Source organism: Rana temporaria, chromosome 9 (assembly GCF_905171775.1).
Source record: "Rana temporaria chromosome 9, aRanTem1.1, whole genome shotgun sequence".
Classification (NCBI taxonomy): Eukaryota; Metazoa; Chordata; class Amphibia; order Anura; family Ranidae; genus Rana; species Rana temporaria.
In genome coordinates, this window is record NC_053497.1 from 110,208,065 (window position 1) to 110,230,394 (window position 22,330).

A 22,330-nucleotide genomic window follows, 5' to 3' on the forward strand; every position below is an offset into this window, starting at 1 on the left:
ATGCTCTTTTAAATTTCTGTAAGTCCAGACTAAGGGATTCCTAAAGAGCATTGGAAAAAGATGACAAACTTTTTCTTGATTTTTTTTTTTTTTTTTTCCTTGAAGGCCCCTTCTCTGCCGGAGAAGCGGCTATCCTCGTGGGCGCTGAGGCTCTAGGGCAGCCCTCTTACTCACATTTGGTCAAACACCATATCCTCTGTTGGCTGAAATCTTGATGTTTGATTAATATGAATGGATCACAGCCGCTGGCTTCCCCAAATCTTTTATAGGGAGTACTGCATGGCTGGAGCAGAGGCATCCAGAGTCCCTGACTACCTCCAGATGGGGGAAGGAGCGCACGTCTGCAGAGGCAGGTGAACTATGTTGGTAAGCCAGGTCAATATGCAGCCTGCTATGCTGCAGGTCCCCCTGAATGGCAGCTATAGGGTGGTTTTGTGAGTACCGTATTTTCCGGCATATAAGACTACTTTCTAACCCCTTAAAATCTTCTTAAAAGTCGGGGGTCGTCTTATACGCCGGTAACCTAACCTTACCTTATTCCAGAATCGCGGCCGTACGATTTTTCAAAAGCCGCGCCTCCGACGTCTTCTGTTCCGTGATAGGCGGAAACAATCAGCTTCCCAGGAGGCACTGTGTTCAGTGTCCGCCTATCACGGAGGCCCTCTCATCCTGTGTTTGGTGTCCGCCTATCACGGAGGCCCTCTCGTCCTCGGACGAGAGGGCTTCCGTGATAGGCGAACACTGAACACAGTGCCTCCTGGGAAGCTGAATGTGCCTATCACGGAACAGAAGACGTAGGAGGCGCGGCTTTTGAAAAAACGTACGGCCGCGATTCGCATGTCTTAGGATAAGGTAAGGGCACGGTCTGGTCATGTAATGGGGCACGGTCTGGCATGTAATGGTGGCACCGTGAGACGAGGCATGACTAGTAGGAAGGGGGTAGTCTTATATGGTGAGTATATCCCAAAACCAACATTTTGGCTGGAAAATGAGGGGGTCGTCTTATACGCCGGAAAATACGGTATTCCCTGGTACCATCATTAACTGATACCAGGGAGGGAGCGCGATCAGATGAGCAGTAGGCAGACCTCAAACTTTCTATGGGTATTACAGCAGACTTCATCTGATTTGCAAAGCTACACTGTGTACTCTGGTTCCACCATGACACCTGTTTTAATTTTGGTAGATGACACTTAGGAGGATGTCCTCTTTGTGTACTGGTTGCTGTGGGTGTTTGCATACCTCCTACAAACACAGGGTGCATGTACTTTGTGTTCCTGTCCACCATTAATGTGGTCATTTTGGAGGCAGAGGCCCTAACACCTACAATCTGCAGAGCTGGGGCTGGCAATCTCCGAGATCAGCAGAAGCTGCAACCTGTGAACTCCTTCCTACTCTATGTTTACAATCAATTGCACTCTTTGCTTTCAGCAATTAAACCATAGCTAGTGGGGTCTGCTTTGGTTTACTCGGGACTTTTTGTACTGGAATTTGGGCAATAACCCATCCCTAGGCTGAACTAGAAACATAAATTATGGACCCTGCAACATTCAATTGACAGGCTTCTGGGCATAACCTCCATGCAAGGATTGCATGGGCAAACTATGTTTTATTTGCTCGTTTAACCACTTAAGGACCTTGCCTGTTTTTCAGACTTTCAGTGTTTACAAGATTAAAATATATTTTTTTTGCTAGAAAATTACTTGGGACCCCCAAACATTATATATATTTTTAACACCCTAGAGAATAAAATGGCTTTCATTGCAATACTTTTTGTCACACAGTATTTGTGCAGCGATCTTACAAGCGCACTTTTTTGGGGAAAAAAAATCACTTTTTTTAATTAAAAAAATTAAGACCGTAAAGTTAGCCCAATTTTTTTTTTTTATACTGTCAAAGATAATGTTACGCAGAGTAAAATGATACCCAACATGTCACACTTTAAAATTGCGCCAGCTCGTGGAATGGCGTCAAACTTTTACCCTTAGGCCGGAATCACACTAGTGCGTTGCTTTTTTGAGCTGCGTTGTCGTTGCAAATTTCTCTAGAGGGTGTTCTGCAGATCAACTGCGGTTTAGCTGCAGATCAGGTGCGAATTTGGAGACCTGGGAGAAGTTCCGGGTGAGAGGAGAGTGGGGGAGAATTGTATTGAGCTGAATGAGAGAAATTCCTGCAGAGAACTGAACACATGTGCGAATTAGATGCGTACCCATAGAAGATAATGGGACTGAATTCGCACCTGAGCCGCACCGCAAGACATAAAAACCGCATGCGGTTTGGAGGCAATACGCAGTGCGGATGCATCGCACATATGTGAACCAGCCTCATTGAAAACAATGTTTCTCTTATCGTCCATGGACGGACACAGCTCCTTAAATCTTGACAAGTGGGTTATGTTCCCTGTTTACAGGAGAGGACTAGGCAGAAACATGTTAAATAGTTAAATACATGTTACATTAACAGAGTTGAACAGCCCCGCCCAGGGGGCGGTCCCTCCAGACATAACCCTCCTCACTGCAGCTTGCAGCCTCAGTTTCGTTCTGCCTAGCAAAGGAGAAGGACGTATGGCTCCCTTTGGGCCCAGCGCCCTGAGGAGAAATTTTATTTTATTTTACTTTACTTTTTCTTGAAGAATCTTCTTTCAACTGTTGGCTGAGAGACAGGCTGGATATTATAGATCCTTGTAGTCTACTCAGTCCGACCAGCAAGCGTGGGCACACCTTTGCAAAGAGGCTTGGTCTGCCACGCCATACCTCATGACTCCTGAGGTGGCCGGTGAGCTTTGCTCCGAGGTCCACATATGACTGGGCTGTGGTGTTGTCTCAATCACAGTGGACCGGGCCGACAGCTACCTCCATTGCGGTTGTAGGTCTGTCAGGAATGCGTCAGCGAGTCCTCGCTCGGACGGGTAAGTACAGTCCCTCCTGCTTCGGTGGGTTGGTACAGCTGGGCATTCCTGGGGTTCGGGGGTCCCTTCCCCTTACTTCCCTGCTCCTTTCCCTTGCTGCATTGCTAACATTGCTGCTGTCAGGGGGGAGGGGGCCTTCCTGAGGGGACTGTGTTATCTGGCCTGTGTTTTTTCTTTTTTGTATTGGGCTTTCCTGTGAGGTAAAAAGCCTTGTGATGAGCACAGATGTTTATGATTATACTTCAGCAGACGCTGACTGATTGGTGACACCTGTAATGGTTTTGCTTTTTATGCTGTATCTGTGTCTTATCCTTAAATAAAACAGCCCTATGAGGCTTTTCCTGTTTAAACACAGGTCCCTGCAAAAGTTACCTCACGGTTCTTTTCCTCACAGGCAGCGCTGGGCAGTCTCCTCCTGAGGGAGTCCCCTGGTTACCCCTGGTCAGCGCAGCAAGTGGGTGAGAGGCCCTGAATAGGGCTCTAGGAGCTTTTGTCTATTTGTATGGACAGGTGTGCATATTATAATACACACTATATGTAAATATTGGAGTCAGTATCTGGGTCCTTCCCCACATGCTGGTGGTGGCAGCAGGTGTTAGCACCTGTGATTCCCACAGAGTTTTTATTGTTAGTCCTGGACACAGTTTGTGCCAGGGTGGGGGTGGACTGCGGGCGGGCGGTAAAAGAGTGCCCCCTTCCCCCGTTATCCCCTGGGGAATGCTCTGTTTGGAGCCATGGACTAGGTACCTAGTTAAAAAAAAAAAAAAAAAAGGCAGAATAAGGCATTTATGGGTGCGCTTTTTACTGCTGCAAGGGACTCTCCTAAGCTGCATAGTGCAGCTGGGTTTCCGCTGAGGGCTCGGTCTTTTTTGGATCACACAAATCAGACCGCTGTGTAGGTTTTTTCCTTCTGTGCCCTTCTTTGATAATTTCTGAGATGCGGAATGAGAAAAGCCACTGAGGGCTTTTGTAGTCCCTCACCGCCGGGCGGGAACCCCTACTTGTATGGATCTGACTGATAGAAGATCCGAAGTACTGACCCGTTCCATGTTTACCATGCTGGGGTCTGGCTTGCGGGCCTATTGTGGCCACTACACTGGGGTCTCAGTGGTCGCTGGCGCTATTTTTTGGGAGATTTTTCAATTACATTGAAAACTCCCATTGGCGCCCATTTTGTCGTAGCCACGCTATGGCGCAGCTTACATTGTGCTGGCCTTTTTCCTGTGGCCGCGTTCTGAACGCTCGGCGGCCATCTTGGAGTAGTCCTGACCCCTAGTGCTGTATACAACTCACAGAGTGAGCATTTTGCACCAGACAGTGGAGGTGCACCGACTCTCTCCTGAGGTTATTAGCCTAGCGGACCAGCTGGTCCAGGGCCTCATATAGGTCTGTGATGCTTCATTGAATGCTGCGCCCTTGTTATCCAGGGCGTCTGTTTCAGAATGGTTTTATGCACACGGTGGTGTAGTGCTTAACTCCATTACTTGGCAGCAAAAGAGTCATTGGTTTAAATCTGCACACTGACGCCAATCTGCCTGGAGCTTGCATTGTCGCTCCCTGTGTCTGTGTGGGTTTCCTCCGGGTACTCCGGTTTCCTCCAAAGACATGTGTGCATACACCTACATAATATACATACACACTATGTGTGTGTGTATTATTTAGGGGCAACCCTCCCAGGCCGTCAAAGGCCCAGCTGGGGGACTAATCTGTCCCTGGGTGCATAAGCCGATCACGCCGGCACCCAAATCCTGCCAATGTATATAGCCTTCCCTCCCTGTCTCTAGGTGGGAGGGGCGGCTTGCAGGTTCACAATTCAGTGAAACCTCCCTGCTCTCCGACTAGTGGGTCTGCGAGGTGGTCTCTTCGGAGTACTAGATAGGGTTTCCTCCTATCCACAGAACAAAGTTCTGTCCTTGTGTCTTCCCCTCCCGGCACGTCTGTCTGCCTTGGGCAGTGTGGGATTTGCTAAGCTGCAAGGTAATTTTACCTTTCCTGCAGGACGAGAGTTTTGGGGTTTTCTATGGGCCTCAGGCCCTAAATACCTTTGTGAACGTCGGGTAGTTCCGCATGGAATCCATTTGTTCGGTGGTAGCTGCGCTTCATCCGGGGGATGTCCTGACGTCCTCGGACATCAGGGACGCATACATGCATGTCCCGTTTTGCACATGTCAGTGTTTTTTTCTGTGCTTCGTGATGAGAGAAGGGTCTCTGTCAGCCTGTGGCCCTCCCTTTTGATCTGGCGTCGGCACCATGGGTTTTCAGCTAGGAGCTCGCACTTATTTGAATTTTGTTGGGACAGCGAGGCTTTGCCTCATTGGCTACTTTGACGACTTTCTTCTGAGAGCAGCTTCTGTCTCCGACCTAGTGGATAGGTTATTCCCATTCAGACCCTCCGAAGATTCGGGTGGATGTTAAACGTTTAGGCCAGAAAGTGTAGCTCAGTGGCAGCAAGCCTGCCCTACATGTGTGCGACCCAGGGTTCAAATTATGGGCATGCTAGGTTCCGACTCAGCGTTGGAGTATCTAGTGTTGATCCAGACTCCTCAGTGGCAAAGGTCCTTCTTCCCCTGGAGAAATTGCAGACTCTTCAGTCTGCGGAGAAGGTATTGGCATCACGCAATCGGTCTTCTCTCCGGGCGCCTGCTGGTTCATGGTCTGTGGGTAGCCTACTTCAAGGTGGTACAGTATTCCCAGTTCCACACCCTGGTTTTCCAGTGGAACTACTGTCCAGGTGGTAAAAATCTCTTGTCTCTGAAATCATTAGATTCCTGTGCGCCACCTAGTCAGAGTCTCTCTGAGTTGGTGACAGAGATTCCCGACTCTTCGGTCCGGGAAGTTGTTCCTTCCTTCCAGTGGTCGGTGTTTACGACGAATGCCAGCTCACGGGTTGTGAACCTGGAGGTTCACAAAACTGGGGGGTCCAGTCGGCCCTGAGTCGCTGGACTTGCGTGGACCTATGACCACACCTCCTTGAATGTGTCTGGTCTCGGTAGCTACCCAGGGTCGGGCCTGGCTAGTGCCTGGTGGAAGACCGCCTGGGAATACCAGGTGCTGTCTACTGTTCATTGTCCTACTATTTTAGGCGATCAGGCTATGCTTCTCCTTGTGGTCGACCAATCTGGTTTCAGCCGGACAACGCCACGGCCGTGGCTTCAGTCTACCATCAGGTATGCCGGCAGGCAGACTACTGGAGTCGCCAGATGCTGGACCAGGGCGACTGGTCTTTGTGCTTGGGGTGTTTCGGCTCCCTTGCAGGAGGTGAGCCTCACATGGCATGGATCTCCTGGCAGCTTGTCTCCGCCGCAAGGGTGTCAGTTAGTGGCCAGGTCTAGTGATCTTGTACAGACGCGTCAGTCGCGCTGGTGGCCCTGTGGGGTCTGTATCGGTGATTTTTTGCCATTCCTCCATGGTAGTTGCTTCCTCGGCCGCTCCACAGAGTGGATGCTGAGGAGATCCCGATGATTCTAATCGCTCCAGATTACTCTCGGCGTCCTTGGTACGCTGATATCGGGCGCCTGGTAGCGGAGGCACCCTGGCGATTGCCAGGGCAGGAGGTTCCTGTCTCAAGGTCCCATACTTCCTCCTGTTGTACAGTCACTGACTTGCTTAACATGGTTATTGGAAGCCAGACTTTAGGTGACCAGGGTCTGTCTGACTCGGTCATCTCAACAGGGCACCGTAGTCTTCTTCCGGAGGATCTACCGTCGCACCTCTCTTGGTGCGAAGGGATGGAGTGACGTCCACGGGCGTACTTTCAATGTCCAGGGTCCTGCTGTTTTTAAAGCTTGGATTGGATCTAAAAATTGCTTAAAGCACCATTTGGGGGCAGATTTCAGCCTTGGCTGTGTTCTTTTAGTGGCCTTTTTGCGGCCCGTTCCCTGGTGGGTCCCCTTTTTTTGTGTGCAAGGGGTTTGTCATATACTTTCCCCTCTTGGCCCATCTCTTCCCCCATGAGTTTTGACTCTGGTGCTCTCGGTTCTTCAGGAACCTTCCTTTTGGAAACATCAGAGAGATTTTCTCTTGACACTATCTCAGAAGGTGGCCCCTTTAGTGGCCTTTACCTCTGTTAGAGGGGTTTCTGAGTTGGCGGTCTTGTCTTGCAAGCCGCCATGCTTGATCCCCCATAAGGATTAGGTGATGGTGCGCCCGCGACCTTCCCTTCTTCCGAAGGAGGTTTCGGCCTTTCATACTTTAGGCGTGGTACGCGCTTTGCGGGTATACCAGCCTACTACGGCTCCATTTCGGAGCTTCTGACTCTCTTTTGTGTCGGTGTCTGGTCCACAAAAGGGCCTGGCGGTCTCGTCGACCACCATTTCTCGGTGGATCGGGCAGGCCGTCATACAGGCCTATGCTCCTAAGGGCGGGCCCCCCTTTCCGGTCACGGCACTTTCGACCAGGGCAATTGGTGCTTCCTGGGTTTTTTTTTTTTTTTTTTTTCCCCGACATCATGCGTCGGTCTCACAGGTGTGCGAGGCGGCGATTTGCTCGTCCGTTCACGCTTTTTCCAGAATTTACATGGTTGCTGTGAGTGCATCTTATGATGTTTTTTTCAGCCGCTAGTTTTTGCCGGCGGCTGTTTAAAGTTGCACCTCCTCCGTTGAGGAGCTCTGCTTGTTTTGGGGTGAAGTTAAAATTGTTTTTACTGATATATTTCCCACCCCTCGTTTTTTGACACTGCTTGGGGACGTCCCACTTGTCAAGATTTAAGGAGCTGTGTCCGTCCATGGACGATAAGAGAAAATAGGATTTTTTGTACTCACCGTAAAATCCTTTTCTCTGAAGTCCATGGACGGACACAGCTCCCACCCCTCCTTTTTAGGTTTGTACTGCTTGTTACGAACTGAGGCTGCAAGCTGCAGTGAGGAGGGTTATGTCTGGAGGGACCGCCCCCTGGGCGGGGCTGTTCAACTCTGTTAATGTAACATGTATTTAACTATTTAACATGTTTCTGCCTAGTCCTCTCCTGTAAACGGGGAACATAACCCACTTGTCAAGATTTAAGGAGCTGTGTCCGTCCATGGACTTCAGAGAAAAGGATTTTACGGTGAGTACAAAAAATCCTATTATTTTGAAATGTCCTGCGAATTAGATGCGGTTTAAACCGCACTCAATTCGCATAAGTGTGAACCTGGCCTCAAAAATCTCCATAGGTGCGGTTTAAAAAATTCTATAGGTTGCATCTTTTAAGTTACAGAGGAGGTCTAGAGCTAGAATTATTGCTCTCGCTCTAACGATCGTGGCGATACCTCACTTGTGCGGTTTGAACACCGTTTTCATATGTGGCTCTACTCAATTATGCGTTCACTTTAAAAAAAATAAAATTTTCTTATTTTAATTTTTACACTTTTTAAAATAAAAAATGGGTCACTTTTATTCCGATTACAAGAAATGTAAACATCCCTTGTAATAGAAAAAAGCATGACAGGTCCTCCTTCAATATGAGATATCTTGGGTCAAAAAGACCTTGGATCTCATATTAAGACTAAAATGCAATAAAAAAAAAAATGTATTTGAAAAAATTACAACAGGAAAATATGCCGTTAAGAAGCATGGGCGGAAGTGACGTTTTTATGTCGCTTCCGCCCTGCTATGGAGACGGGTGGGGGGCCATCTTGCCCTCACTCGTTTCCCGCCACCGATGACGGTGATCTTGCTGCGAATCTGCCGCCTAGACCACTGTTATCGTTTACAGGACCGCTCACAAAAAAAGATGGGTTTCTCGGTTGTGGCAGCAGCTGCTGCCGTTACCGAGATATCCATCTTTAAAGTGCCGACGTATATAGTCGTGAGCGGGTCCTTAACCAGTTCCCGACCCCCGCATGTACATATACGTCCACAATATGGCACGTACAGGCACATGGGCGTACACGTACGTCCTCGCCTATTAGCGGGTGGGGGGTCCGATCGGGACCCCCCCCGCTACATGCGGAGGTCGGGTCCGCTCGGGGAGCGATCCAGGACCACGGCGCGGCTATTTGTTTATAGCCGCTCCGTCGCGATCACTCCCCGGAGCTGAAGAACGGGGAGAGCCGTGTGTAAACACGGCTTCCCCGTCCTTCACTATGGCGGCGCATCGATCGCGTCATTCCCTTTATAGGGAAGACACGATCGATGACGTCATTCCTACAGCCACACCCCCAAACAGTTGTAAACACATACTAGGTGCACCCCAACTCCTACAGCGCCACCTGTGGTTAACTCCCAAACTGCAACTGTCATTTTCACAATAAAGAATGCAATTTAAATGCATTTTTTGCTGTGAAAATGACAATGGTCCCAAAAATGTGTCAAAATTGTCCGAAGTGTCCGCCATAATGTCGCAGTCACGAAAAAAATTGCTGATCGCCGCCATTAGTAGTAAAAATAAAAATAAAAATGCAATAAAACTATCCCCTATTTTGTAAACACTATAAATTTTGCGCAAACCAATCGATAAACGCTTATTGCGATTTTTTTTTTTTTTACTAAAAATAGGTAGAAGAATACGTATCGGCCTAAACTGAGGAAAAAAAATGTTTTTATATATGTTTTTGGGGGATATTTATTACAGCAAAAAGTAAAAAATATTGCTTTTTTTTCAAAATTGTCGCTCTATTTTTGTTTATAGCGCAAAAACTAAAAACCGCAGATGTGATCAAATACCACCAAAAGAAAGCTCTATTTGTGGGGAAAAAAGGACGCCAATTTTGTTTGGGAGCCACGTCGCACGACCGCGCAATTGTCTGTTAAAGCGACGCAGTCCCGAACTGTAAAAACACCTAGGGTCTTTAGGCTGCATATTGGTCCGGGGCTTAAGTGGTTATGTGGTTAATACCTGCAGGTGTTAGCCTTCTGATTTGCCCCTGTTGCACACTTGAGGGCTTATCCAAAGGTGTCGGAAGCTTTAATTTATCGCTAGACACATTATAAGCTGGGAGGCTTTGTCTGATTTGTGTGGGCTATATAAAGCAAGTTAAGTGTACAGCAATCTACATTGTTTAAATATGTAGTTTAAAGAGACTCACTCTTCAATTCCAAAAAAAAATTGTCTAGGGGCTGAAGCTGTACCTATTATGGGGTAACAGTATCTGTCATGCACTCCAGTTGGTGTACCTAGACCTTCAATCCATGTGACTTGAGTCGCATGGATTGAAACGGGTGCCATTGAAATCAATGGGCTGTGACTTGTAATGCGACTTTGTGTCCAGGGTCACATATGACATGTTGCACTAGTGGAAACTGAACCTAATAGTTCTAATGATTGAAGTTTAGCCCTCATTTGTATATGTGGCTGTATGAATTGGGAGGCTTTTACCTGACCTTTTCATGGTCTTGTACAATCTCCAGTAGGTTGTCTTAATGCAATAATGTTCATACACAGCAGGTGTGTAAATGGCTTGGAGAGAAAGTCTCTGGTCGTTTACCAAGATATATTTTATGCAATCTCTCAGGCCATACGGACATAATTCTATTTTGTAAGTCAATAATTTGAAAAGTGACTGAGGAGGTTCCTTCTTATAGTCTTGTATTTTTGGTGGTGTTCCTCCAGGAAGCATTTTGGAGTGGATGTTGACCCTCGTGGGTGCCCAGTGGGGTGAACAGCCTCAGGTGGGGCACATCTCCCTGCATGGGATTTGCTTGTAGATCTGTTGTCTTAATCTTTATATATTCTTTAGAAAGTTCAGATTGTGTTGGAGAGTTTCTCTTCCTGTTCAGCACTGGAAGTGTAGTCTGGCCATATACAGCCAAGAAAGTTATATGGTCTACAAAACTCTGAAAAAAAATTGTGTGTATCGGTCCTGGTGTACGAACGGTCTACCTCATTTCTTGATGCCCTAAATTGCCAGGACAGTACAAATACTCCCCAAATGACCCCTTTTTGGAAAGCGCAGTCTTGGGTATTTTCTAAGAGGCATGGCGAGTTTTTGGAATTAAAATAAAATTTTATATATACAGTGATACCTCGGTTCACGAACGCTTCTGTTCACGAACAACTCGGTTCACGAACAGAAAAGTTCATAAAAATATGCTCCGGTTCACGAACTCCGCCTCGGTTCACGAACAGGAGCCGCGGCCATTTTAATGCTATTTCCAGGCTGTCACATGGTCGTGACTTTCTGTAGGAAGACCGTGGAGAGAAGAAGACACACAGAAAGAAGTACTGTGAGTACTCTGCAAACATTTTGAGTGATTTTTTGATTTTTGGTGTGCTTTTTAGCACATACAGTACTGTCCTTGCTGTATTGTACAGTTCACTGAAGGAGATCCCCCTGATGTCCTTATGGAGGGGGACTCTCCCTCCAAACAATAACTGCCTCCCACCTGCCTTCCTCCATGCCAGAAGTCATCTCAAGCAAGGTTAGTGTCCTCTCTTTATACATTACTATACTGTACTAATGTATATTGTAATTTGTTTCATATTTTTGTGCTTCAAAAACCCCCAAAAAAGGTCAGCACGGATTAACCGGATTTACATTGAACCCTATGGGAAAATGTGCCTCGGTTCGCGACCAATTCGGTTCGCGACCAGAGTCAGTTCACGAATTAAGTTCGTGAACCGAGGTATCACTGTAATCTATTATATTTTTTAAACTTTATTTAGTAAAGCTGATCTTCACATTTCCTGTCATTTTTAAATAGTTTGTTTGGACCAAGCCGGTCCAAACAAAGGATTTCCTTCACTAAGTGCTGCACTGGCTCTAAGGCTGCATTCACACTTCAGCGTTTTAATTGGTGGGCAGATTTGCTGCGATTCTGCCCGCGATTTGCAAGCGCTGATGTGCGAATGACAAGTCGCGGGACTCGCATTTGAGATGCTACTCATCTGAATGACACCTAAAATTGCAGTGTGAATCTGCCATGTGATAAATCACAGCAACACGCATTGCCGGAAGCATGTCGCCCAAAAAAAGTTTAGGAGCTACTTTTGGACGACATGCTTCCCATGATGCAAGTTGCTGTGATTGTAGAGCGATTTATCACGACAGACCAGCGCTGCGATTTTAGGTGGTGTTCAAATGAATGGCATCTCAAATGTGAGTCCCAGGATTTTTCATTCACACATCGGCGCTTTGAATTCGTGGGCAGAATCTTGGCAAATCGAGCTGCTGAAGTGTAAAAGCGGCCTAAGCGCTGTACGATATGTATGTAGTTTCAGTTGCATTATAGTACAGTGCTGGGTTCTGGCTGTGAAGACACACTTTCCTGTCTCACACCCGGAAATAAATAATTCAGTCATGATCATTTTTCAATGTTGAAGGAAGACCCTTTTTTTTTTTTTTTTTTTTTTTTTGGGCAATCTGTCCCATAGAGATTTGCCGTTTGCTTCCTGTCCTATAGCTGCCAAGTAGGAGTATCCCTAATTCTCCCAAGGATCACCAGAACTAGTGTCCCACTAGTATTCCAGCGACAACCCAGAGACGGCAAATCTCCCTAGCAAAGACGCAGGCGGTAATGAAACCCTGTAAGGGTTTCTTGTTTATCTCCACTCAAAACTAAAAAAAGGGGAACTTCTGCTTCACCCCCCCCCCCCCTCCCCAAAGCCACATTTGTGAAAGGCAGGTATCCTGTTCCCACTTCCGGGAGCCACAGCCGCGAGTATTGACGTCACCACCCATGCTTCCTTCTTCCCCGGCCGCCAGGCCTCGCACATGAGCAGTAGGGTTCCTGGTGTGAAGTGGAAACATCAGCTGCGGTGCCGACATCGTTGGACTCCAGGACAGGTGAGAGTCCAATTATTGAAAGTCGGCAGCTGCTGGCTTATAATCTTTGCAGCGGTGGGCGGACCTCCTCTTTAAGCCATTGGAGTTTTTGAGCTGCCTGTATATTAGAAGCCATCATATTTATATATTTTGTTTTTTTAGCACAGTGGCAGACGCCAAAAGCTAAAATTCAGAATTTGGATGGAGTTTGCTTTTTGACAAGTTTCTGACAGATCTGTTCTTTTTTTTTTTTCATTTGTTTTAGACAAGGATACAGTGCACCAGCCAATTACTATGCAGACTACTATCAAACTCAGTATGATTATGGGGGTAAGTTCCTTGATGGCTTCTTCCTTTATTGCATGCTTTGTATAATGCATCTATTTTGTATAGCCTATTAGATTTGACAGTATTATTTTGTTCTCCCCATAGACCAATCTAGATGGGATCGCTATCCTGAAACCTATGATCCTGGATACAGAGACCCTCGGAGTAGTTACTGGAATTTTATGTATGCTGCTCGGGAGGACCCTTATAGAAAGGTTCCATATGGTTACACCAGCAGGTCAGTTCCAGACTGGACTTATATTATTGTCATTACTGTTTGTTTATTGCCATCATTTATCAAAGCAGATGAGAAAATATCGTCATGCAAGGAACAAACAGCCTCTTTCCACATGTTATTGGACAAGCTTTGAAGGACATGAACTCCTAGGGAGCCTCCCCTATAATCCAACCTCACTCTGTTAGTCAATCGTTTTTTGCCAGTGTATTCTTTATTATTTTCTTTAATATCTTAGAATTCTTCAGTCAAACCTCATTGTCTTCTAATGTACACACAGAAGCAGTGTATGTGGATTGGTGCAACCTCTGTGAAACCTTGGTTACTGTACCCAGATCCCATGCTGTGGGGATGGCCTGTAAGGTTTGCTTCGGGCACTGGATCCCGTGTAAAGTGCTTATTTTGGCATTTGGTGCAACCCTTTGTTAGCCACAGGGTGCTATACGGGTTCAGGGCTGTGGTTTATCTCAATGGAACCCAGTTACTAAAGACATCTTCAGGGGTATACCCACTGTGACGACCAAAGCCTGGACTTTACAATCACTTTAACAATGCTGGACTGTATATAAAGTCTTGGTTAAAAATACAAATATGTTATACTTGCCTCCTCTGTGCAGTTGGTTTTGCACAGAGCAGCCCAGATCCTCCTCTTCTTGGGGCTGTCTTTGCTGCTCCTGGCCCCTTCGCCCCTATCAAGTGCTCACTGAGCCAGCAGCTTCCTATGGGGGCACTGGGGCAGAGTCACAGCTCCGTGTATCCATGACCTGGCCCCGTCCCGTTCTCCCCTCATTGGCTGACTTTAATTGACAGTCGTAGGAGCCAATGTCTCATCTGCTGTGTCTTGGCCAATCAGGAGGGGTGTCCCGGATGACTTGGACACTTGGGGACATTGCAACTGAAATCAAAAGAAATTCCACAGTGAGCTTTGCCACTAGAGTTTTGGGTCTAATGTTTTTTTTTTTTTTTTTTTTGAGGCAGTACCCTTTGCCCAATTCCACTCGAACCAACTAAACATTCTGTCAGCATGGAAAAAAGCAGGCTCTTTCCTTGGACTTACCCTTGCTCCCATGGGTAAAATCTTTCCTTCCTTGCATCTGTTGTAAAAACTTTACAGTTGTAAGTCCCGTAGACTGAGTCGTCTACCAATCCTTGACTGTTAGGGGAACATGGTCAAATGATGAAACCAAACTCTCCATTAGCATCTTGGAGCGCATAGCAGCATACCTCCCAACCTGCACGGATTCTGCGGGAACAGACTGCATGTTCCCCGCAGTCCCGCAAAGGGGTTACGTTTTCAGCACCGGAAGCACTGAAGCAGAAGAAAAAAAGCCTGAGGGGAGACATGCTGACCGGAGCGATGTGTGGACTGCGGCAGCTCAAGGGAAGATGAAAAAGCGGTGAGAGGCTACAACTGCATCAGTCCACGGCAACCACCCCCCTTTGACCTTTTGACCCGACTTCGTCCCCCGTCGCCCCCGCTCAACAACTTTGATCCGCGGCAACCCCCCCCCCCCCCGCCTGCTCAACAAGAATGTCCCGCGCAGAGGATGTTTTAAATGTCGGGAGGTATGTAGCAGTCAGGTTGTTAAGGGACACCCATTTTGCATGAAGTTGACCACAATGTCAACCACAAAGGGGGCACAAGGAGCTTTATCACCTTGATATAAAACAAACCTGATTCTCTCATCGGGAACAATTCACTGTTTTTCTGCTGTCCATCTCCCTGGAGTGAACAGTTGGTAGGTGGATTATCTCGGCTGCCGCCACTTGGACTGTGGGGAATGAAACCCGGGTCCTAAAAGATAGAGGGCTTTGAGTCTGTAATGCCTACCTTGCTGAAAGCAAGAAAGACCACTTTCACAAAGATCTATTATTGTACCTGGTGCAAGCACAGTCGGTTTAATCCCAGAGATTACTTTGTGCCTTGCATTCTGGCCTTCCTGGAATTGGGTCAGTCTAGCTCTTTCTTGTAAAAAAAAAAAAAAAGCCCTTCTAACACTAACGTGAGGTCCCTCTCTGTCCAGCGATGTCCGAGATTCTTCCACACAGCAACAGCGCCATTGGCTGCCGCTGCTGTCCAATCAATGTAAACAAGCCAATCATGGGAGAGGGGGGCAGGGCTGGGTCATAGCTCCATGTCTGGACACAGGAAGCTGTGACTCGGCTCGAGTGCCCCCACAGCAAGCTGCTTGCTGTGGGGGCACTGACCAGGAGGGAGGGACCCAAGAAGAGGAGGGTCTGCTCTGTGAAAATCCACCAACAGAGCAGGTAAGTAGAACATGTTTGTAAAGTCTGTTATATTTTTTTTTATAGGGGGAAAAAAAAAAATCCCTTTAATTTTGGTTCTCTACACTGCAGAAATCATTAGTTGAACCCATCAGGTATATTCCCTTAGATTCTTGTCGGTAAAGTAGTCTTTTTGATAGCCATCTTGTCTGACAGTCATGTCTCTGAACTGTCAGCACGATTTTTACTGTCTGTCTTTTCTGCAGTTATTTCTAATTTCATGAATATTACTGAAAAGAAAAAGTTGGTAACAAATTCATATGCCCTGGGTGTCTGAGTCACTAGATACGCCACATTACTTATTCTTTTAATTTATTGTTAAATTTTTTTTTTTAGCTGATGTATCATGGGATGTATGTAGAATTCTTTTTTAGCAGGGGTTATGTGCTATAATGTGCCCGCTCCACCAGATCTGTTGGAGTATCCTAGACCTTTAGGTATCTATCCTGTTGCTCAACTGTGTACGGCAGTTCTTCTGTTCATTCTTTCTCAAAGTTTAACCACTTAAGCCCCGGACCAATACGCTGTCTAAAGACCCAAGGTGTTTTTACAATTTGTCACTGCGCTGCTTTAACTGGTAATTGCGCGGTCATGCAATGTTGTACCGAAACGAAATTTGCGTCCTTTTCTTCCCACAAATAGAGCTTTCTTTTGATGGTATTTGATTGCCTATGCGATTTTTATTTTTTGCGATATAAACGGAAAAAGACCGAAAATTTTGAAAACAAAAGATTTTTCTTATAACAAAAAGTAAAAAATATCGAATAAACTAAATTTTAGTCAAACATTTAGGCCAAAATTTATTCAGCCACATGTCTTTTGTAAAAAAAATCGCAATAAGCGTATATTTATTGGTTTTCGCAAAAATTATAGCGTCTACAAACTAGGGTACATTTTCTGGAATTTACACAACTTTTATTTTATGACTGCCTATCTCATTTCTTGAGGTGCTAAAATGGCAAGGCAGTACAAAACCCCCCCAAATGACCCCATTTTGGAAAGTAGACACCCCAGGGAAACTGCTGAGAGGCATGTTGAGTCCATTGAATATTTTTTTTTTTTGTCCCAAGTGATTGAATAATGACAAAAAAATAAAAATAAAAAAAAAATTACAAAAAGTTGTCACTAAATGATATATTGCTCACACATGCCATGGTTATATGTGGAATTGCACCCCAAAATACATTCTGCTGCTTTTTCTGAGTACGGGGATACCACATGTGTGGGACTTTTTGGGAGCCTAGCCACGTACGGGACCCCGAAAACCAAGCACCGCCTTCAGCATTTCTAAGGGCGCAAATTTTTGATTTCACTACCTATCAGTTTCGAAGGCCATAAAATGCCAAAATAGCACAAAACCCCCCCAAATGACCCCATTTTGGAGAGTAGACACCCCAAGCTATTTGCTGAGAGGCATGTCGAGTCCATGGAATATTTTATATTTTGACACAAGTTGCGGGAATATGACAAACTGATTTTTTTTTGCACAAAGTTGTCACTAAATGATATATTTCTCACACATGCCATGGTTATATGTGGAATTGCACCCCAAAATACATTCTGCTGCTTCTCCTGAGTACAGGGATACCACATGTGTGGGACTTTTTGGGAGCCTAGCCGCGTACGGGACCCCGAAAACCAATCACCACCTTCAAGATTTCTAAGGGCATACATTTTTGATTTCACTCCTCACTACCTATCATAGTTTTGAAGGCCATACAATGCCAAGATGGCACACAACCCCCCCAAATGACCCCATTTTGGAAAGAAGACACCCCAAGCTATTTGCTGAGAGGCATGTTGAGTCCATGGAATATTTAATTTTTTTTGCCCCAAGTGATTGAATATTGACCAAAAAAATAAATAAAAAATAAATTACAAAACGTTGTCACTAAATGATATATTTCTCACACATGCCATGGTTATATGTGGTATTGCACCCCAAAATACATTCTGCTGCTTCTCCTGAGTACGGGGATACCACATGTGTGGGACTTTTTGGGAGCTTAGCCGCGTACGGGACCCCGAAAACCAATCACCACCTTCAAGATTTCTAAGGACATAAATTTTTGATTTCACTCACACAAATCTTGAAGGTGGTGATTGGTTTTCGGGGTCCCGTACGCGGCTAAGCTCCCAAAAAGTCCCACACATGTGGTATCTCCGTACTCAGGAGAAGCAGCAGAATGTATTTTGGGGTGCAATTCCACATATAACCATGGCATGTGTGAGAAATATATCATTTAGTGACGACATTTTGTAATTTTTTTTTTTTTGGTCAATATTCAATCACTTGGGGCATAAAAATGTAATATTCCATGGACTTAACATGCCTCTCAGCAAATAGCTTGGGGTGTCTTCTTTACAAAATGGGGTCATTTGGGGGGGTTGTGTGCCATCTTGGCATTTTATGGCCTTCAAAACTATGATAGGTAGTGAGGAGTGAAATCAAAAATGTATGCCCTTAGAAATCTTGAAGATGGTGATTGGTTTTCGGGGCCCCGTACGTGGCTAGGCTCCCAAAAAGTCCCACACATGTGGTATCCCCATACTCAGGAGAAGCAGCAGAATGTATTTTGGGGTGCAATTCCACATATAACCATGGCATGTTTGAGAAATATATCATTTAGTGACAACTTTGTGCAAAAAAAAATCAGTTTATCATATTCCCGCAACTTGTGTCAAAATATAAAATATTCCATGGACTCGACATCCCTCTCAGAAAATAGCTTGGGGCGTCTACTTTCTAAAATGGGGTCATTTGGGGGGGTTTTGTGCTATTTTGGCATTTTATGGCCTTCGAAACTGTGATAGGTAGTGAGGAGTGAAATCAAAAATTTACACCCTTAGAAAGCCTGAAGGCGGTGATTGTTTTTTGGGGTCCCGTACACGGCTAGGCTCCCAAAAAGTCTCACATGTGGTAGCCCCGTACTCAGGAGAAGCAGCAGAATGGATTTTGGGGTGTAATTCCACATATGGGGGGAGTATGTTTTGCGCGTGGGTGTAAGCGTTACTGGCACTAACTAGCTACCTAGCGGCACCAGCGACACTAATACAGCGATCAGAAAAATGATCGCTTAGTGATGCTGGCAATAGGGGGTGAAAGGGTTAACTCTAGGGGCAATCAGGGGTTAAAACCTTTATTAGAAAATGTATGGGGGTACCTAACGCTATAAAAACCTGGCGGGCGAACCTCAAAAAATAACTAGCTACCTAGCGGCACCAGCGGCACTAATACAGCGATCAGAAAAACGATCGCTTAGTGACGCTGGCAATAGGGGGGTGAAAGGGTTAACTCTAGGGGCAATCAGGGGTTAAAACCTTTATTAGAAAATGTATGGGGGTACCTAACGCTATAAAAACCTGGCGGGCGAACCTCAAAAAATAACTAGCTACCTAGCGGCACGAGCGACACTAATACAGCGATCAGAAAAACGATCGCTTAGTGACGCTGGCAAAAGGGGGGTGAAAGGGTTAACTAGGGGGTGATCAAGGGGTTAAAAGTGTTAGGTCCAGTGTAGCCCCCTACCCCCCCCCCCCCCAATAAAGGTTTTAACCCCTTGATCACCCCCTAGTTAACCCTTTCACCCCCCTTTTGCCAGCGTCACTAAGCGATCGTTTTTCTGATCGCTGTATTAGTGTCGCTCGTGCCACTAGGTAGCTAGTTTTTTTTTTGAGGTTCGCCGCCATGTTTTTATAGCGTTAGGTACCCCCATAAATTTTCTAACGCTATAAAAACATGGCGGCGAACCTAAAAAAAAACTAGCTACCTAGTGGCACGAGCGACACTAGTACAGCGATCAGAAAAACGATCGCTTAGTGACGCTGGCAAAAGGGGGGTGAAAGGGTTAACTAGGGGGTGATCAAGGGGTTAAAAGTGTTGGGTCCAGTGTAGCCCCCTACCCCCCCCCCCCCAATAAAGGTTTTAACCCCTTGATCACCCCCTAGTTAACCCTTTCACCCCCCTTTTGCCAGCGTCACTAAGCGATCGTTTTTCTGATCGCTGTATTAGTGTCTCTCGTGCCGCTAGATAGCTAGTTTTTTTTGAGGTTCGCCGCCATGTTTTTATAGCGTTAGGTACCCCCATAAATTTTCTAACGCTATAAAAACATGGCGGCGAACCTCAAAAAAAAACTAGCTACCTAGTGGCACGAGCGACACTAATACATCGATCAGAAAAACGATCGCTTAGTGACGCTGGAAAAAGGGGGGTGAAAGGGTTAACTAGGGGGTGATCAAGGGGTTAAAACCTTTATTGGGGGGGGGGGGGGGGGCTATCCTGGACCTAACACTAACTGCCTGACACTAACTGCCTGTCACACTGACACTAAATGCAGTGATCAGTAAATGATCACTGCAATTTAGTGACGGTGTGACAGGGGGGGGCTGGTGGGGGCGATCGGGGGGTGACCGGGGGGGGGGGATCGTAAGCCTATGTGTCTGTGTGTCAGTGTAGTGCTTGTGTACTCACTGTGTGATGTCTCCGCTCCTCCGCCGGACGAAAATACCGGCGGGAGGAGCGGTGACATCACTTCCTCCTCTGCCTGTGTTTACAATGCAGGCAGAGGAGGGCGGGGGAGGAAGCTGATTGGCTGGGGAGCGATCCGGAGGGGGCGGACAAAAACGAACTGCCGCCCCCGCATCCCGGATCGCTCCTGAAGATTACCGACCCGCGCCATGTACCGGGGGGGGTCCCGATCGGACCCCCGACCCCCGTCAAGCAGGGCACGTACAGGTACGTTGATGTGCCTGTCCGTGCCATTCTGCTGACGTATATGTACATGAGCGGGTCGGGAACTGGTTAACCAGGTAGATGTTCAAACTACTGTGGATGCAGCTTTGGCCACAAGGTTCCTGCAGTAGCACTATGATTGTTTTGGGAGCCTGTTGGCACAATTGCATTTGCCGGTTTGTTGCCCACCCTTTTGTATTGCTTGGAAATGTTCCATGGTGTATGTGCAAGTTGCCTGTGTCCTGTACTGTATGATTAAAGCTGAATTCTATGAATTCAGACACTTTGTAAAACGTGGAGGCACACAGTGTTAAGTCCAAGGAGGTGCATGTCACCATGTGGACTCCTGTATTTATATCTGACCAGTTTGTCTGTTTGGAGCATTCACTGAGACACTCAGGGCTGTGGGATAGGAGAGAAGCGCACAGCGCAGCTATGCCTAAGCATTTGTATTCTGTGAATGAGTTCACAGAATACAAAGGTTTCTGTGATTGGGCAGGAGGAGGGGATAAGTGGGCATTGCAGCTACAAGCAACTCTAGAGCGATGGCTGTCTTCTGGGAATGCAATAAATTGGCCGCTATAAATAATGGAGAGAAGTCCAGGAGGTGTCATGGATCTTTTTGGACATGTGCGCCTTCACATTTTTACAAAGGATCTGAATTCCTTAAGTTTTAAGATGAGCAGACTTTTTACTTCTGTTAATTCCATATCTTTAGGGGTTCATAACAAGACACAGGTCACCCTTCCAAAACTCTCCTTGTTACTTTGCAATGCTGGCTACAAAACAAAGGACTCAGAGGGTGGTAGAGTTATAGGGGGGGGGGGGGCGCCAGAATCCAATCACCTGAAGGCATGTGCCTATAACCCATCTTGTATAAATAAGTTGCCTGTGTCCCGTACTGTACGCCAAGATATGGAATCTACAGGCAAGTCAAAATTCCTTTTTCGTGTTTTAAAAGACACTTGATGTAAAATCCTTCTTTCTGAGGATGGAGCAAGTGTCTTTTAAAGCACAAAGATCATTTTGTACGTGTAGAGTCCATATCTTGGAGTACAGTAAAGGAAGGTTTTTGTTTTGAGATCACAGAACCAAGAGAGAGATGCCTTCCATTCAGGGGAGGTGACCTTAAAAAAGAAGCTGCTCTTAACCTACTGTATATGCTGATCTTGTAGTCATTCTGAAGGTGTGGCTAAAGAAAATATTCAAATCTTCTGTTTCCAGACCTATTTTGGGGTAAAATTTACAAACACAATCTCTTCCCCTTCAAACAGGTATGACGTGTATGAAGACCGTTGGCAGTATGACCCACGCTATGTTGGTGGCTTTGATGACGAGGTTGATGCACGTAGAGATCTTGCCAAAGACGATTTTGATCGGCGCAGCATACACAGTGAGCATTCAGCCCGCAGTGTGCACAGCGAGCAAAGCACGCACAGTCGTCGCAGTAGCTTCAGCTCTCGTTCACAACAGGTGTGCTACTTGATTGTGTCTTATTATGCATTTTGATTATTTACCAGTTTTTACAGTGTAGTTTTGTCTCAACCTTCTAGAGTCAGATCTACAAAAGCGATCAGGATCTGACGACAAATGTGTACAGCAACCACCCTGCTAACCCTGCTCATGGCGACTATAACTACAGCATGTATGCAAATGAATATAGTACACAGCAACCGTTGGACAGCTCTCAGTATGTCTACTCAAGTGGCTCAGAGTGGCAGCCAGTGGAACAAGGTATCTCTCGTCAAATAAGCAGGAAAAACACGGTTTACATATCACATAGAAAACTGGTTCTTGCCATGTTAGGCCCCTTTCACACGGACAGGTGTTTTGCCACAGATAAAAGCATGTTTGTTTGCTGGAATTCAAGACTCCAGGCACAGCGGTCAGCTGCATTTGTACAGTGCGATTAGCTGCGGTTGCCTTTAGCCACGGCACGATATTGAACGGGGATCCGACTTGGATCCCTGCCAATACCAAGCACTGTGTCTGGTATGAATCTTGAGGGGGAACTCCATGCCAAATTTCAAATATAAAACCGGCATGGGTTCCCCCTCCAAGAGCATACCAGGCCCTTGGGTCTGCTATGGATTTTAAGGGGAACCCCCGTACGCTGATATAACGGCGTGGGGGGTCCCCCCAAAATTCATACCAGACCCGTA

General features: G+C 46.3%; 1 protein-coding gene across 4 annotated transcripts in view; it reads left to right on the top strand.

The window, feature by feature from the left end:
• SEC16A (SEC16 homolog A, endoplasmic reticulum export factor) overlaps window positions 1–22,330 on the top strand; it is a 110,063-nt gene that overhangs the window by 30,473 nt on the left and 57,260 nt on the right. For all 4 annotated transcript variants that reach the window (XM_040324112.1, XM_040324110.1, XM_040324111.1 and 1 more), the window contains 4 exons: window positions 12,854–12,918; window positions 13,021–13,153; window positions 21,443–21,641; window positions 21,722–21,902. In XM_040324112.1, coding sequence (XP_040180046.1) covers window positions 12,854–12,918; window positions 13,021–13,153; window positions 21,443–21,641; window positions 21,722–21,902 — 578 coding nt within the window. The remainder of the gene's footprint in view (window positions 1–12,853; window positions 12,919–13,020; window positions 13,154–21,442; window positions 21,642–21,721; window positions 21,903–22,330) is intronic.